Below are 15,677 nucleotides of genomic sequence, written 5' to 3'. Positions count from 1 at the left end.
GCTTGTAATAAACGTCCTTAAGTTCTGTTGTATTTCATTAACGACTCTGCTTTTTTAATTTGGGCTTGATTCTGGTTGCAACGTGACATTGTTTGCTGCAGGGTACTTGAAAACATATACCGTGACTCCATTTAGGTAACATGTGTCGCTTACACGGACAGGAAACGTTATACAAGCAACACATCGTTCTCACGTTTCGTATACTTAGGAGAGGAATAGATTCCAAAGCAGCAGAAGTCAGCTGCAGTCAGGCACCCCATTAATGTTTTCCGGAGACGCTGGACAGGATCCGGCGAAATGTCTGAAAAGATTCGATCGAGTCGCCAATCACAACAGGTAGGGTGACAAAATGTTTTTGACAGGTGCGTACTTGGATAGCACAGCCCAGAAGTGGATCGAGAACAACGAAGAGAATTTCGTGACTTGGGGCAAATTCCAGGCGAAACCGAAGGAAACGTTTGCTGGCAACCAGCAGTACCGTATGTAGCAAGTGAAGAACAACGCCCAACGTCGTGGAGAAGCGAGACAGTTTTGCATACAGAATGTTTTGGCGTTTGCCACATTGTGAATCCAAATATGACAAAGTTGATGAAACCAGTCGCAGAAGGGATGTACCAGTCTCATCTGGGAAATCATGACACAATAACCAAAGCATTAGCAAGTGGTGCCAGTGCGTTGAGGAAATGCAACAGAAAAAGAATCGGGCGAAAGAAGTATGACCAACATCAGAATGTGGTCCTTTATTGGAGTTATGGAAGACCACCACAGCCTAGCCTTTCTCCATCGCCAGGTATTAAGAGAAGACATACAATAGTTTATGGCAGCGAGAACTACCGGACAGAGAAAGCAAGAAATAACAACCATTAAATTCGACTACATACGTCAGCAGGCAATAGCGATTTTGGAAGTAGAGGTGGGCGATCTTCGGCACCAATCTCCGCCACCAGACGAACGCGCCCTGAGAAATGGATTCGGCCAACTCGGACTTATGCTTCAGTCGTCAAACGATACCCAAGTCATCGACATAGCAAAGACATGTCGTTCACTTTGTTTGTCGAAGCAGGTTGTCAATCAAACGTTCAAAGTCAAAACGGCATAACTTGGAACTCACAGAGGCCGTCAGGCGTTATTAAGACAGTCTTTTTCCGATCGGCCTCGTTAGGCTCGATTTCTCAGGAGCCTACAGCATGCACAGTTGTCCGCCGCCGGTAGCTGAGTGGTCAGCGCGACAGAATGTCAATCCTAAGGGCCCAGGTTCGATTCCCGGTTGGGTCGGAGATTTTCTCTGCTCAGGGACTGGGTGTTGTGTTGTCCTAATCATCATCATTTCATCCCCATCGACGTGCAAGTCACCTAAGTGGCCTCAAATCGAAAGACTTGCACCAGGCGAACGGTCTACCCGACGGGAGGCCCTAGTCACACGACAGCAAGTACAGTTAAGAAATACTTTGCTCCTTTCATATAGTCTAGGAGGTCACCAATCTGTGGGAATTTGTTCAGTAGTAGGTATTCGACGCAGAAATGCCTTGTGTCTTCCTTCATGAGAAGCACAGGAGAACTCCAAGGACTCTCTGAAGGATCAATGATATCATCCTGCTGTATCTACTCCCCTTCATCATTCAGTCGGTGACCCTTCATACGAGCGCTGACTGTTGGTAAATCATGCACAGTGTTAATACGGTGTTTTACCATGGACCACTTGGTCTGCCACTTCTAATGGGGCTCGACGATCCGTATGCGAGCCAGCTGACTGCTTCTTGAGTCCTGGTTATGAGATGTTTCAAGTGGTCACTCTGAGTATTATCCGATACAAATGGGAACAGTGTGTCCACTGTCGTTAACTGGAGACCCTCTGGAACATCATGAAGCTTTGACTGGAGGGTCTGCCTTCGATGTTCATCATAGTGAAGAGGATGTGATAAAACGACCAGAACACTAAGATCTGCCAGTACTGACATGCAAAGACCATTGACAAGATCTAGATCCAGGTTGATGTAGCCGGCTATAATGAGAACTTCTGAAACAGCAGATCGCTTTTTTATCCAGCAGAGTGAAGAACGCTGTCAGCTATGCTGGTTGCCTTGTGGAGTAGCCGTTAGCGTCGGCGTCTGGCGTGCTACAGATCGCCAGTTTAATTCTGTCTGCCAGTAGTTATTTGTTATTTAGTATTTATCGTTTCTGGAAAGGTCTCGGAACTTCTGAAGTTTGTAATATTGGTATATTCTAGAATATTCGATGGCTGTGTAAATAGCACCAGTCTCTGTCCAGACGTTCAGCTCTCTTCTGGCTGTACGGTACCGTTTTTCATAAATGTGGTTTCAGTGCTAAGATTGTACTTCGCTGATGAGCCTACTTTCGGAGTTGGGCTAGATTCTGGCTAAAGTGACAATATTCTCCAAGTTCCCTTAAAGCTCTCATCTCTACTGCTCCTCGAGCAGGAGTTCGTAAAAGCATTCACTGAGCTATCCATCTTTAACGTTTATTTTCATCCATATAATTGCGCATTCGGAATCTGTACAAACTTCACTATGTATTTTTGTATTTTTACAAGTATAAACAAACTTCTATCATCGGCCCTAAACATAACTGTACTATATACGGTACATTCCCTTCGAAATTTAGAATTCCATCGCTATTATCATTTGTCTAGTACTTTGCGGCCATTGTTATCGATTATAGGTGAGACCTGCAGTTAACTAATACTATATTATCAAGATATCTCTCCAGCCTTTCATTACGAATGCGACCATCCTTAATTAACGAGGATAGTATTCTCCCTTGTCTGAAGTCAGAATGTATCCTATCCGAACATCCACATATGTATGGAACCTGAACTCTAGTGCTCTAGTAGCCACTTCCTGCGCGTACTTCAATTCTCCACGCAATAGAGGAGATCGCGAAACCAACCTCCCAGATAGTCCGAGAAACGACTGAGTATCTGGTTTTAGCCTCCCACTCGGATCCAAAGCAGAGTACCACTATCAGCCCAGATATGCAAAATGGTAACTTTGATTTCACCGTGTGAACGTGCCTGGCTGTCTTCACCAAAGTAGCAGATGTCTGCAGGAACCTAGGATCCCCTCTAAACTCACACGGTAGGCGTCTTTCGCGCCTACATGAACTGCGATTTGGAGCCAGTACACGCAATACGCCCAATCGCTCCCAATAGAGCCTCCTTTCAAGTACCTACAACCCCCCCCCCCCCTTCCCAGACCCCGCTGGAAAGCAAACGAAGTGGACACTGGCCTTCCTTCCCGACCTGCCCACTATTTCCCTAAGGTGCTGCACCTACCTAACGTTGTAGCTACGAAAGACAAGCAGTCTCACCTTCTGCTCTTGTCCGGGCCTATCAGAAAGATCAGCCCCAGTCCCAACAGACGAGGCGTACCACGCTGTTTCAGATGTTCATCCAGCAGTGAAAAATACTTCAAACCAGTACCCAGTTTCGCCTACTGCCTACTGATTATCAATCCCATCAATGTTCGCCGTTTACTGTCAGCTAGATGTCGACTGGGGAGGACGTGGGAATGGGAAGGCACTGCGACATTTGAGTTCCCAACAGAAGCGGCAGACACCAAAGGTGCCAAAATATTCGTCACAACTGCCACAAAGCCACCACAGCTCAGAACATCTGCTTGAAACCTGTCGACCATGCCCGGCACATCTTCCAGCAGTTTACGGACAGTGGCCAATTGGTCCTGCATCCGTGCATAACAGGAGCAGAGCAGACAGTGTCCACGTCTAACTACTCGTAGTTTTTCGCCTATCCTCAAGTACTATAGCTCTGACCCAAGCAGTCGCTGGGTGCACTGCTGCTACGCTGCTCCGAAGTCCGCTCACACAACACAAAAACAATAAAAATTACGCGAAAGCTTAGAAAAAATAAGTGTACATTGGCCAACACAGTAAAATACACAGAAATGATTTACTTCTTTGCAGAAGCACGTTGGTACAGAAACTAAACCCTACGTACGAAGTGTGTGAGTGAAGTAATGTGACTGACAACACTGGGAGCGATCTGGCAATGCTGTTTTGTTCTACTTGAGTAGACCGGTGTGTTTATCCCTTTCAAGCGCTGAGTCTGAGTTTCAGATCCGTTCAGTCATCACGTGATTTTTGAGAGCGCCGTCAGTGAGGTTGTGCTTTTGTTGTGTATTAAGAAAATGAAACAATGTAATTTAAAGTAGCCCCATGCCATCACGTTTCTTCTTACATTTGGGGAATCCGCCTGTGTGACCTTTGAAAAGTCTACACAGGCATATGGGGAACATTTCTCTTTAAGAGCGGAAGTTTTTCACTGGCAAAAATCATTTTTGGAAGGCCGAGAACAAGTTAAAGATGAAGTTCGCTCAGGGAGACATTCAACTTCAAAAACCGACAAAAATGTCGAAGGTGTGCATGCTTTTATGAGATCAGTGCGACTTTTAATAATAAGGGTGTTGACTGACTTGCTAAACAAGCGCTGGCCATGTGGTCGAGCGGTTCTAGGCGCTTCAGTCTGTAACCGCGCGACGGCTACGGTTGCAGGTTCGAATCCTGCCTCGGTCATCAATGTGTGTGATGCCCTTAGGTTAGTTAGGTTTAAGTAGGTCTAAGTTCTAGGGGACTGATGACCTCAGAAGTTAAGTCCCATAGTGCTCAGAGCCATTTTTTTGTTAAACAAATTCTTCATACGTCAAATTTTAACCGAAGTTTTGCATGTGCTGTAGGTTTGTGCCAAAATGGTTCTGTAAAAGCTTACGATTGAGGAGAAGGACACTCGGAGAAATGGGTACGTTGCTATTCCTGAGACGACTGCCAATGACCTCGACTGGATGAATCCTGGATTTTTGAGTACAATCCGGAGACAAAGTGGCAAAGTGAGGAGTGGCACACTGAGACATCTCCTCAACAGAGAGATGTTAGAATGATCAAATCAAAGATCCAAACAATGCTGAGTTGCTTTTTTGACACAGGGTATGTGAATAACGAATTTGTTCCTCAGAACAAGCTGTCAACCAAGTATTTTACAAAGATAACCTTGAAAGGCCCAGGAAAAGGCGTTACTCGAGTAAGACCAATGACTGCAGACAAGTAGACGCTACATCAAGGCACCCCAAGTCACAGACGGCCACTTCCTGTTCCACAGCCGTCCCCTCCCCCATTCCCAACCCCTGCTCACCTGATCTGGGTGATTGTGACTTTTTTCTTTCCTCGAAATTCAAAAATGCCTTAAAAGAACGTCACTTTGGGTCTCTGAAGAACATTCGAAGGACCAACATGTTAAACACCCTACCAGTTGAAAACCTTCAGTGCTGCTACCAAGACTGGGAACAATGACTCCGCTAGTGGATAGCTGCAAAAGAGAAATACTATGAAGGTGACAGTTTTGTTGTTTGAACAAAATAAAACCTTTGGTAGATCAAAAAGTGTTATTACTTTTCTCATACACCTCGTATAAACAGGAAGTGATGTTGCTACTGCCGCATCAGCTGCACTCTGTATTGCGTCTACACTAACAATAATACTTGTAGCACAATATCAATTAAAGTGCTTTGTTCTCCGATATAGTTATTTGTAGGGAGCGGTCTGCGGTACACTACAGAGGCTGCACCCAAGCACAGTGAAGCATGATGTCTGTTGCCTGTTGCAGGAGAGGGCCACCCACCCTCTGGCCCTTAGGTCACTGCGGATCGTAAACAGGAAGTAGCGACGGACGCAGACGAATAGTCTGTCAAATTATGCTGCAGTACGCAGTGATTAGCACTTGCTGTTGCCTGTTGTAGGATGGGGCACCGTGATACCTCCCGAAACGCTGTCGATCATCACAAGGAAGGAAAGGCTGGTGTAGCTCGTGGTAGTGGTGGGGGATGGAACCTGTTATATACTGTACAGGTCACATATAAGCATGGCGCTGATGTGACGGGCACTTGCTGCTGTTATAGGAGAGCACTCTAAGTTGCCATCCAGTGGATTGCGCATCAACAGGAGAGACTGGCTCATACAACCAAAGAAACTGCTAAAATTTAATGTTGTGTATCCAGACAAGCATGCCGCTCTGCTGATCCATCCTGTCAGTTGCTTACTGCCTCCCACATCGCTCCGGATCATTGCAAGCAGGGACACGGGGAGAATTTTAAATTCTACTGCAGAGGCCATAATAAGGCTGCCGCTATGCTGATCAGCACTTGCTGTTGCTTGTAGCTTGAGAAGGCCACATGTTGTTCGAGGTGGCTACACCCTGTCAGCCGCCTCAATGCGGATAACCACAAGGAGGAAGTGATTGGTACAGCTGGTTGGCCTGTTAAATTACTACTGTAGAGTATACACAAAAGCCCAGTGCGGTATTGGTTGGCTCTTGAGAGGCCTACGCTATCAGACCACGCACTGCAGATCATCATCAGGAAGGTAGTTGTGGGTGTAGCAAAGGAACCTATTAAATTATAGAGGCCACACGCAAACATGCTGCTGCATTGGGAGGAGATTGTTGTTGTTGCTGCAGGAGGGAGCTTACACTACTAATCGCCATGAGGAAAGAGAAATTCACAGGGACCATGTTAAATTATACTGTGGAGGCAGCACACAAGCCTGGCACTATGGTGATCAACACTTGTTATTGCCTGTTGCTAAGGGCACACAAGCCTGGCACTATGATGATCAACACTCGTTATTGCCTGTTGCTAAGAGCACCCCACACTCTCACATAGTGCACATCATCACCAGGAGGGACTGACATGTGCATATGGTGAGCCTATTACATTACAGAGGGGAAACAGGTCTGCTGTTGTAGTAATCAGAGGTTGTCGCTGTCTTTTGCAGGAAAGAGCCTCGTGCTGCTATAAAGTGGAAATCAGATGGTTGGTGCATTTGGGGAGACTGTTAAATTATACTAAAGAGGTCACACACAAGTACGACACTGTGATGATCCATCCTGTTTATTGCTTGTTGTAGGAGAGGCCCGCACAGCTGCCCATTGCACTGCACAGCGTCACCAGAAGCGAGTGGTTGGTGCAGCGGGAAGACAGGAAGCCAAGATAAATACACTGTAGAGACCATATAAAAGCCTGAAACTTCCTGGCAGATTAAAACTGTGTGCCGGACCCGAGTTCGGTCCGGCACACAGTTTTAATCTGCCAGGAAGTTTCATATCAGCGCACACACCGCTGCAGAGTGAAAATCTCATACAAACACATGCCTGATGCTATGGCGATTGGAACTTGTTCTTGTCTGTTACAGAAGGCCTTGCGATGCAGCACAGCGTGCAGCAGATCACCACCAAGAGTGGCTGCCAAAGGCAGGAAATATATAGTGTAGAACTCGCACACTGGTGCTGTTGTGATTGGTTGGCTCTTTTTGTTGCTCGTTGTATGAGAGAGCCCTGCACTGCCACCCACCACACGGTGGATCATCTCTAGAAGGGAGTGCCTGATGCTGCAGACTGGCCTGTTGAATTATGCATTTGATACTGAATGTGGTGTCACCGCAAGACACCACACTTGCCAGGTGCTAGACTTTAAATCGGCCGCGGTCCGTTAGTCTACATCGGACCCGCGTGTCGCCACTATCAGTGGTTGCAGACCGAGCGCCGCCACACGGCAGGTCTAGAGAGACTTTCTAGCACTCGCCCCAGTTGTACAGCCGACTTTGCTAGCGATGGTTCACTGACTTCTACGCTCTCATTTGCTGAGACGATAGTTAGCATAGGCTTCAGCTACGTTATTTGCTACGACCTAGCAAGGCGCCAGTATCCGTACTATTGATATTGTGAATCATGTACCATAAAGAGCGACGTTCTTCATTAATGGATTAAAGTTAAGTATTCCACCAGCTACGTCCATTTTTCCCAATTCTAATTCCCTTGTCATGTTCCAGACCTCACGTCAGCCTGCGTGAGCTAAAACGCGTGCATTTCGGCCTCCTTTAGTTATACGGGTTGGCTCTCCTGCCAGCCACAACACTGCACACATTCCCAGTGCCGTGGTGATTGGTGTTTTGCTGTTATTTGTTGCAGAAGAGCCCGCCTTCCACCACGCCGCAGCTCACCGCCAGCAGGGAGTGGCTGGCGCAGCCTGGGAGTCTGTTAAATTATTCAGTAGAGGTCGCACACGTGCCCAGTTATCTGCTTGCTGTTATCTGCTGCAGGAGAAGGCTCTTGAATTGCCAGCGGTTCGTCACCAGAAAGGAGTGACTGGTTGCAGCTGGATGACCTGTTAAATTATGCTCCAGAGTCTGCACATAACCCGGCCCTGTGGTGATTGGTGCTTGCTGTTGCCTGTTGCAGGAGAGAGGCTCACGGCGCCTCCCAGTGGACCCGTGATCATCACCAGGGGAGAGTGGATGGCTCAGACGCCCTCGGTTCTCTCTGAGCCAGCCACGCTGCCCCTCAACCTGATCATCATCCGTGAGTAGAACAATTAACCAACGGAGGCCCACTGTCCTTTAGTTAACTCAACACACATCAAAGATACACAAACGGAATAAAAGAGAAGAATACTGTCATATCCGCGACTGTAGCCGTCATTGTTAATGTGGCAGTAACCTTGAGGCGAAAGCGTACTGATACGCATGAACAAACTGTAGTACAAACGCAAACTTTCTTTCTGTGGGTCCCACTGATTACAATTCCATCCCCGAAGTGCCCGGGCTACTCAAATGATTCAAATGGCTCTGAGCACTATGCGACTTAACATCTGAGGGCATCAGTCCCCTAGAACTTAGAACTACGTAAACCTGAGACCGTAGAGGTCGCGCCGTTCCAGACTGAAGCGCCTAGAATCGTTCGGCCACACCGGCCGGCCCGGGCTACTCGCCCGGCCAGAGCCGCCGAATTGAGCTATTACGTTAAACGATGTGCCACTGTTGGCCACGTCGAGATTTCCAGTTACACAAATAGGGCTACTGCAAGCACATGGTTGCTAGCTCGTGCGAAGCCATAACTAGGCAGTCCTGTAGGCTTGGATAAACTCAGCAACGGCATTCAGGTAGAGGTCCCTACTCCGGCAAAGGAGAAGTAACAATAGTCAGTTCTGCCATGACGAAACGCCCTACAGACGACAGTTAATATTATTTACACAAGTTGCGACATGTTCGCGAATTGAACAGTGACCCAAATATAGAATAAATTTCCTTTACTTCAGGGCTAGCGTCGCAAATCTTTTGTCATCAGACTATCGGTTTCAGTCAATAATGACCATCTGCAGATCTGTTTTATATTGGGACAATTTTTTATAAAACAATTCTGGAGATGCTCATTAAAGACCGAAAACGGTAGTCTGATGAAAAAAATTTGTGACCATAGAGGCGAAGTAAAGGAAATATGTAATATTATTTATACGAAAAGGCAAGAAACCAACCCTTGCGGCGACATGCAAAGGGATACCAATACACTTCGGACAGATCCGTGTTGCTTTCGGAAATGTCACTTGAATTAGCTGCCTGGGCCCACTTTAGGAGAAGGTGAAGGAGAGGGTGATCCTAGATTATAAACACCATTTTGTTTTGAACAGACAATTCTTTTGGTGTCACCCATAGTTATCTGAACTGGTGAGGGTGATTTTCAACTACTGATGTAGAACTCTGCAGTTTCGCGCCTCCCCTCTCTACATTTAGCACCGGCAATACTGTACCTATGTATTACACACAGCCATCTCGATTTTCAGTGTTAACCTTGCAACAGATAGGTGTTGACCACTCGCAACGCCTAAAGGTGACGCACGGACTTTCTAATCACAACCATATGATGATAACAGTTTTCTGTTTCGTAGAACAAGATAGATATCTGTTATGCCATTGCATACAGTAGGAGTAAGCAGAGTAAGTGCAGGCAGCTAGAAAACTAATAGCAAGAGAGCCCACAAAGAAATTTTTTTGAATTACAGCAATACAGCCAAAACCGTAAAATCGTAAATTCCATTGCCCTTTACCAAAATGTAATTTCAGAAATTTTGTGAAGCGCCTCTAATTTGACCGAATTTTCAAAAACTTCAAGAAATTTTACCGAACTGTGTTATGACAATAAGTTTGATTTTTAGAATATAGGTGAATGGTAGGTCTACGATACCGAAAACGTGTTTTTCATACACCCGTAGAAAAAATATAAAATAGGACCAAAATAAGTAATCGTAGAAAACTGTATGAAAGCCTGTTTCACTAATAAATTTGGATTAATTAATGCAAAAAATTCACTTTGCAGAAGAAAATCTGAGCACTTTCCATTCTGAGATCGCTTCGAAAATGTTGAAAAATTTTTCCGATCGGTAACAAAGCATTACGTCTGAAAACTGTTCGAAAAACATTATCAGAAAATTTAGTGCACCATATTACAAGTTAGAGAACTTTCCGGTGCTGAAAAATCATTAAACATCGTATTGAGGAGTATGAAAGTCCTTGTTGCAGGCCAATGTATAAGGTGTAACCCTCAAATTGTGAGATGGTTAATAAAGGAGATCACTCGAAACTGTCTTAGGGAAGTGCAAGAATTTTTCAAATAAAATGGGCAAAAGGAAGTTGGGAAAGTTTGAAAATTACCAGTTTATTTAAAGTAAAAAAATGTAAACGCTTTTTGTCACTGTTGGACTCGTCATCATTAGCATCGTCATCAAAATTACGCTCCCGGTTATTGTCTAGGACAACACTGTCTTGATCTGGAAAACAAATATAGTTGGTCAAAACCATTCATTTCTTAATAAAAATCTCGTAAAGAAAGTCATATCAACCTCATGTGGGTGCTGATTCTTCGTCTAAAATAATGTCTCTCGTTTCTGGTAGTTGGCTACCGGAGAACCACAGATGATACGTTAGATATTTTGTAAAGTGTAGCTCTATATGTTTTATACTCAATAAATTCTGTTCCAGTTCCGTTTTACACGGTGGTAGGTAGCGGGCGTCGTATTTAAATGAATTTAGATTTAGAGATGTAGAAAAGGGTTCCCTTTCCATTGTATATCTTCTGCTAAAAATGTTTAATGTTGCCGAATACACATTATTAATTTTTTTTAGTTGTGTATTCAGCACGTGAGTTTTTATAAGACGTTCAATACATTCCCGGTACCAGAAGTGTATCTGCCTCAATCTGTGAAACCCTTTAGGTAGCGTGAAGAATTTTCCAGCATTGTCAGTGGCCTTTTCTTTCCTTGAGATAGAATGCGGGATTGTAACCGTAGCCCGTCATAGCATGAAAAGTAGCTAAGGTTTTGCTAGATACGATCGCAATGTTTCACAAGGTCACGAAACATCAACACCAACATCCATCCAAATCTTAATGGAATTGTTTACAAATTCCACACTGCGAAGCATTACAGTTAAAATTTTCGTGTCAGAATATCGAACACGTACTCGACGTCTACCATTAATTTGACAACAATGGTAAAAAATCTGTCTCCTAGTACTGTTGATAAGTTAGATTTTCATTCATTGTCTAATTAACAGTACCATCTTCATCCCAGTGTTCATCGCACACGTCGTGATTAATACGGTTGGTGTCGTTAGCAACGATCTGCGCCCTGTTTGGTTGTGACGAATTATTATTAATTAAAAATTCGTCCACATGTTCTTTAATTTTTTAATTCTTTGCTGAAACCAGAATATCTAACTTGTTGTGGTTCTGAGATGTGAAAGCCTAGTGATGTTATACTTTGGCACACTCTATGTTCCATGTCCTTTATACGCGCACAGAACCATTTGTCAAATACCAGATCCATCCCTAAAACATGATGTTTGCACAAAAGGTATAAAATTTTCTTCAATAGAATGTCTTTTAAGGTATGCAGTAAAAAGAATCCATCAATCATTAAAACATATACAGATTCCGGCTCACTGTTTTCAATATTTGCGGTTCCGTACCCCGGTCGGTAAAAACGCATGGGATCACTTTTCTGTTCGTCTGTTGGTCTTACTGTTAAGAAACTTTTTTCTCAGGAACAGGTATACGTATCAAGTTGAAATTTATGTCGTATACCGAGGCGTACAGTCCCTTGTAGATGAAAAAAATTTAAGTCAGAAAGATACGGCCTTTTTATGTCACATATTTCGATACTAACAAACTCATACATCAAAACCTATATGGTACTTCCCGTTGACCTTGAATCATGAAAATTGACAAGAAGCAAGGTTTCACAGTACAAATAAAATTTTTAAACTATTATCATACAACATAAAAAATATATTTTTGCCATTAGAACTTAGATTGCAGTCATAATCCATCAAAAGGATTCTGCATGACCCCCTGAAGTATCGGAACATCGATGCTGCTGGTGGCCTTCTGAATGGCTGTTTACAGCTCGGCAATGCTTTTGTGGTTATTTCTGTACACCTCCTCTTTAATATAGCCCTACAAAAAGGAGTCACATGTGTTCAGATCCTGAGTATATGGAGGCGAATCGAGGCCCACTCAAGTGGACTCTGGGTACCCCAGAGCCAGAATGCGGTCCCGAAAGTGTTCCTCCAGGACATCAAACACTCTTCTACTTCGATGGGGTCGGGCTCCGTCTTGCATGACCACATCTTGACGAAATCAAGGTCACTTCCGATAATGGGGATGAAATCATCTTCCAAAACCTTCACGTACTGTCCGGACTGGGCACTGCACACGACACAGTCACCCGTTGAGGGTGAAGAGACTTCTCGATCGCGAATGCTGATTCTCAGTCCCCCAAATGCGCCAGTTTTTCTTATTGAGGAACCATCCAAATGAAAGTGGGCTTCGTCGCTAAGCCAAACCATATTCACATCGAAGTCCTATTCGTCAATTCTGTGGACAATAGCGTTTAATGGCTGATGGGTTTGAATTTTGTATGGGAAGAGATGCTGATCTTCAACAACAATTAGACAATTAGTTGTAGTAGTGTCTCCCAGTTGATTCTCGCCTGTTGTACAGCTCGTCTGATCGATTTCCTGCGGGCTGGTTTGAAACACAGCGCGTGTCTTCCCGATGTTTTCTGGCGTTTTCAACCTTTTTGGACGACCGACTTAGCCAACACTGTTATCACTAACACTGCCCTTTTTCTGAAACTTGTGATCAAATTCCTGATTGTTAGCACAATTGGACCGGTTGTCTTCAGCTTGAACTCGGTCGCAAACTTCCTTTGAGCCACATTTGGGCTGTCATTGCTCACATATTAGGGCTTCACAAGCGCTACACGCTCAGGCACGCTGTACTCTTACATGTTCACGTGCAAATGACTGATAACAAGCTCCGGTGGTGGTGGGCAACGTTAAGGCACATTTTGCGCATGTATCGGAGACGAGCTTCCGCGCACGAGACCGCCATGTGCGAAGGATATTTATGTTTGGCGATAAGTAGTAATGTCATTGACTCAAACACCCCAGGTTGCATTGGCCCAAGATTTGGTGACATGTGCACCAAAAATTCCTTCCTGCCTTCGTTCGGGCACTGTGGTTCTCTGTCGCCTGTGGCAAGTTCAACACCAACCAACGGCTCCATGCAATTGGACTAGTGGGTTCTCCACTATGCCCGAAATGTCGCCAAGTTGATGACGACCATCACCACTTAACTTGTATCGCGGTGGAGGACGTCTGGCTCCTAGGAAGACAGATGGTAGCTTGCTACCTCCGTGTGACCCTGCAACATATTACACCTGCTTCCTTCTTACATCCGGAGAGTGACTACTTTCCGGCGACTAAATCGCAGTCGATCACAGATTGGACGATCGCGTCCTTCTATGGGGATGCTGCCAAGTCGCGACTTGACTTTTGGTATTTCTTGCAGCAAGCCCACAATGAGGTTCGTAGATGGTCACACTATAAGAAAACCTTTGCCAACTATCTTCAGGCAGTCTTCCTTGTCCAACACGCGGTTGAGATGTGCCGAGTGCAGTCGGTGTGCACATTTGACAGCTGATAATGAACCTCAAGCTTCTCTCACCACTCAATAGGTAATGCACATACTATACCATGAAATGATCTACATGTTCCTTTTAACAGAGTGATCTGTATTGAAAATAAATAAATAAACAACATCCCTGGCCCTTTAAATTTGTGATTTGATTTACAATTTTTTTTTCAGAAGATGCATTTTATTTAGTGTTGTGAACTGTCTTATTTTGTATTAAAAAAAAGTGGTTAGCTTGACGGATTCCCATCCTACGGCCCGGGTTCGATTCCCTGATAGGTCGAGGATTTTTTTCCGTCCAGGGACTGGATGTTGTCTTCATCATCATTTCATCCCCATCCGGCGTGCAGGTCGCCCACCTCCCGACCATTGAAGCCAAACGCACATTTCCATTTTCATGTATTTTAATAACTGTCACTCCGTAAAATGTAGTTCCAGTCATGTTTTAGTAAGTAAATAAAAATATTTTATTAAATATTCTCTCTCTACATATATAAACTAACGTCCCCTGACCGGACTAATCTTATGAATTGGTATAGAGATTTTGAAACGTCTTCGCGTTCCCGGGACCGATATCTTGCTGGTATCAACATCGATAACAGAAAAAATTGCCGAGATTCCTATTCCCGGGATGGACAAGTTTCTTTTCGTTTCTGGAAATATGGGTGATACCGAAAATGTTTGGAAACAGTAATTTGGCAATCCTGATGCAATACAAAATGTTTAAAACAAACTGTAACGAGTGCCTATAACAGAGTTCGGTAAATCTTTTTTACTTTATTGGGAAATGCCCTCTCGCAAAAATCTGAAAACAAACGTCTTCGTAATAAAATGACAAAATGTATGTACCTTTTAAAATCAGACGTGTTGTGATAAAACAATCTTCTAAATGGGCCCCTGAGAAACTGTGTCGTTTTAGACCATTACTACCCAACAAGTCAGGTACAGGATCATCTATTCTAAAGATTTTATACGCTTTTGGCAGTAAAACGATGAGATGTGACTTTGGTTGTGTGCTTTCGTACTATAAGAGAACTATCTTAACTGTAATACACTATACATGTCTCGAACAAAGCAACTACATCTAGCGCAAGAAGTGTAGCAGAAGTGACCTCAAACTGACGTTCAGTATCATTAACACCCTACTGTTATAGACACCTCCACAATATTCTGACCTCAAATATTCAGTTATCTTGAAAACAATACAGATTCCATAACACTGGTTGTGAGGTATTCAAGGCACTCTTTTCTCACATGAGGTTCAGAAAGTCATGGGTTAAAGTGATTGGGTAGATGCAGTATTTCCATTTAAGCAGTACCTCACCATGCTTTTTAACGGAAAGACTGACTCAGCGTACAGAAAAGTTGAAACAACGTTTGGTGACATTAAAAGCAAGGGTGGTAACGTAAAGAGAGGATAGGTGGAAAGAGCACATTGAAACCTCTATGAGGGGGCGGACTTGCCTGGTCAGTCGGTAGAAGAAGGACCAGGAGGCGAAATAGAAGATACATGGGATCCAGCATTAGAATTAGAATGTGAAATAGCTTTGGACAACTTAAGAACAAATAAGGCAGAAGGGATAGATAACGTTCCATCAGAATTTCTAAAATCATTAAGGGAAATGGCAACAAAATGACTATGTATATTGGCGTGTACAATTCACGAGACTGGCGATATACCATCAGACTGTGGGAAAAACATCATCCACACAATTCCGAAGATAGCAAGACCCGGCAAGTGCGAGAATTATTGCACTATCAACTTAACAGGTCACGCATCCCAGTTACTGGCAAGAATAATATACAGAAAAATGGAAAACAAGACTGAGTATTTGTTTCATGACGATCA

At 44.1% G+C, this 15,677-nt stretch overlaps 1 protein-coding gene across 1 annotated transcript in view; it reads left to right on the top strand.

The window, feature by feature from the left end:
* Window positions 1–15,677, top strand: part of LOC126267342 (uncharacterized) — a 160,140-nt gene that overhangs the window by 50,753 nt on the left and 93,710 nt on the right. The window contains exon 2 of the mRNA XM_049972464.1: window positions 8,261–8,380. Coding sequence (XP_049828421.1) covers window positions 8,261–8,380 — 120 coding nt within the window. The remainder of the gene's footprint in view (window positions 1–8,260; window positions 8,381–15,677) is intronic.

The sequence above is a fragment of the Schistocerca gregaria genome, chromosome 4 (assembly GCF_023897955.1).
Source record: "Schistocerca gregaria isolate iqSchGreg1 chromosome 4, iqSchGreg1.2, whole genome shotgun sequence".
NCBI classification, from domain to species: Eukaryota; Metazoa; Arthropoda; class Insecta; order Orthoptera; family Acrididae; genus Schistocerca; species Schistocerca gregaria.
Note: the sequence above shows the minus strand (reverse complement) of the source record. Positions and strands in the feature narration are given on the sequence as shown.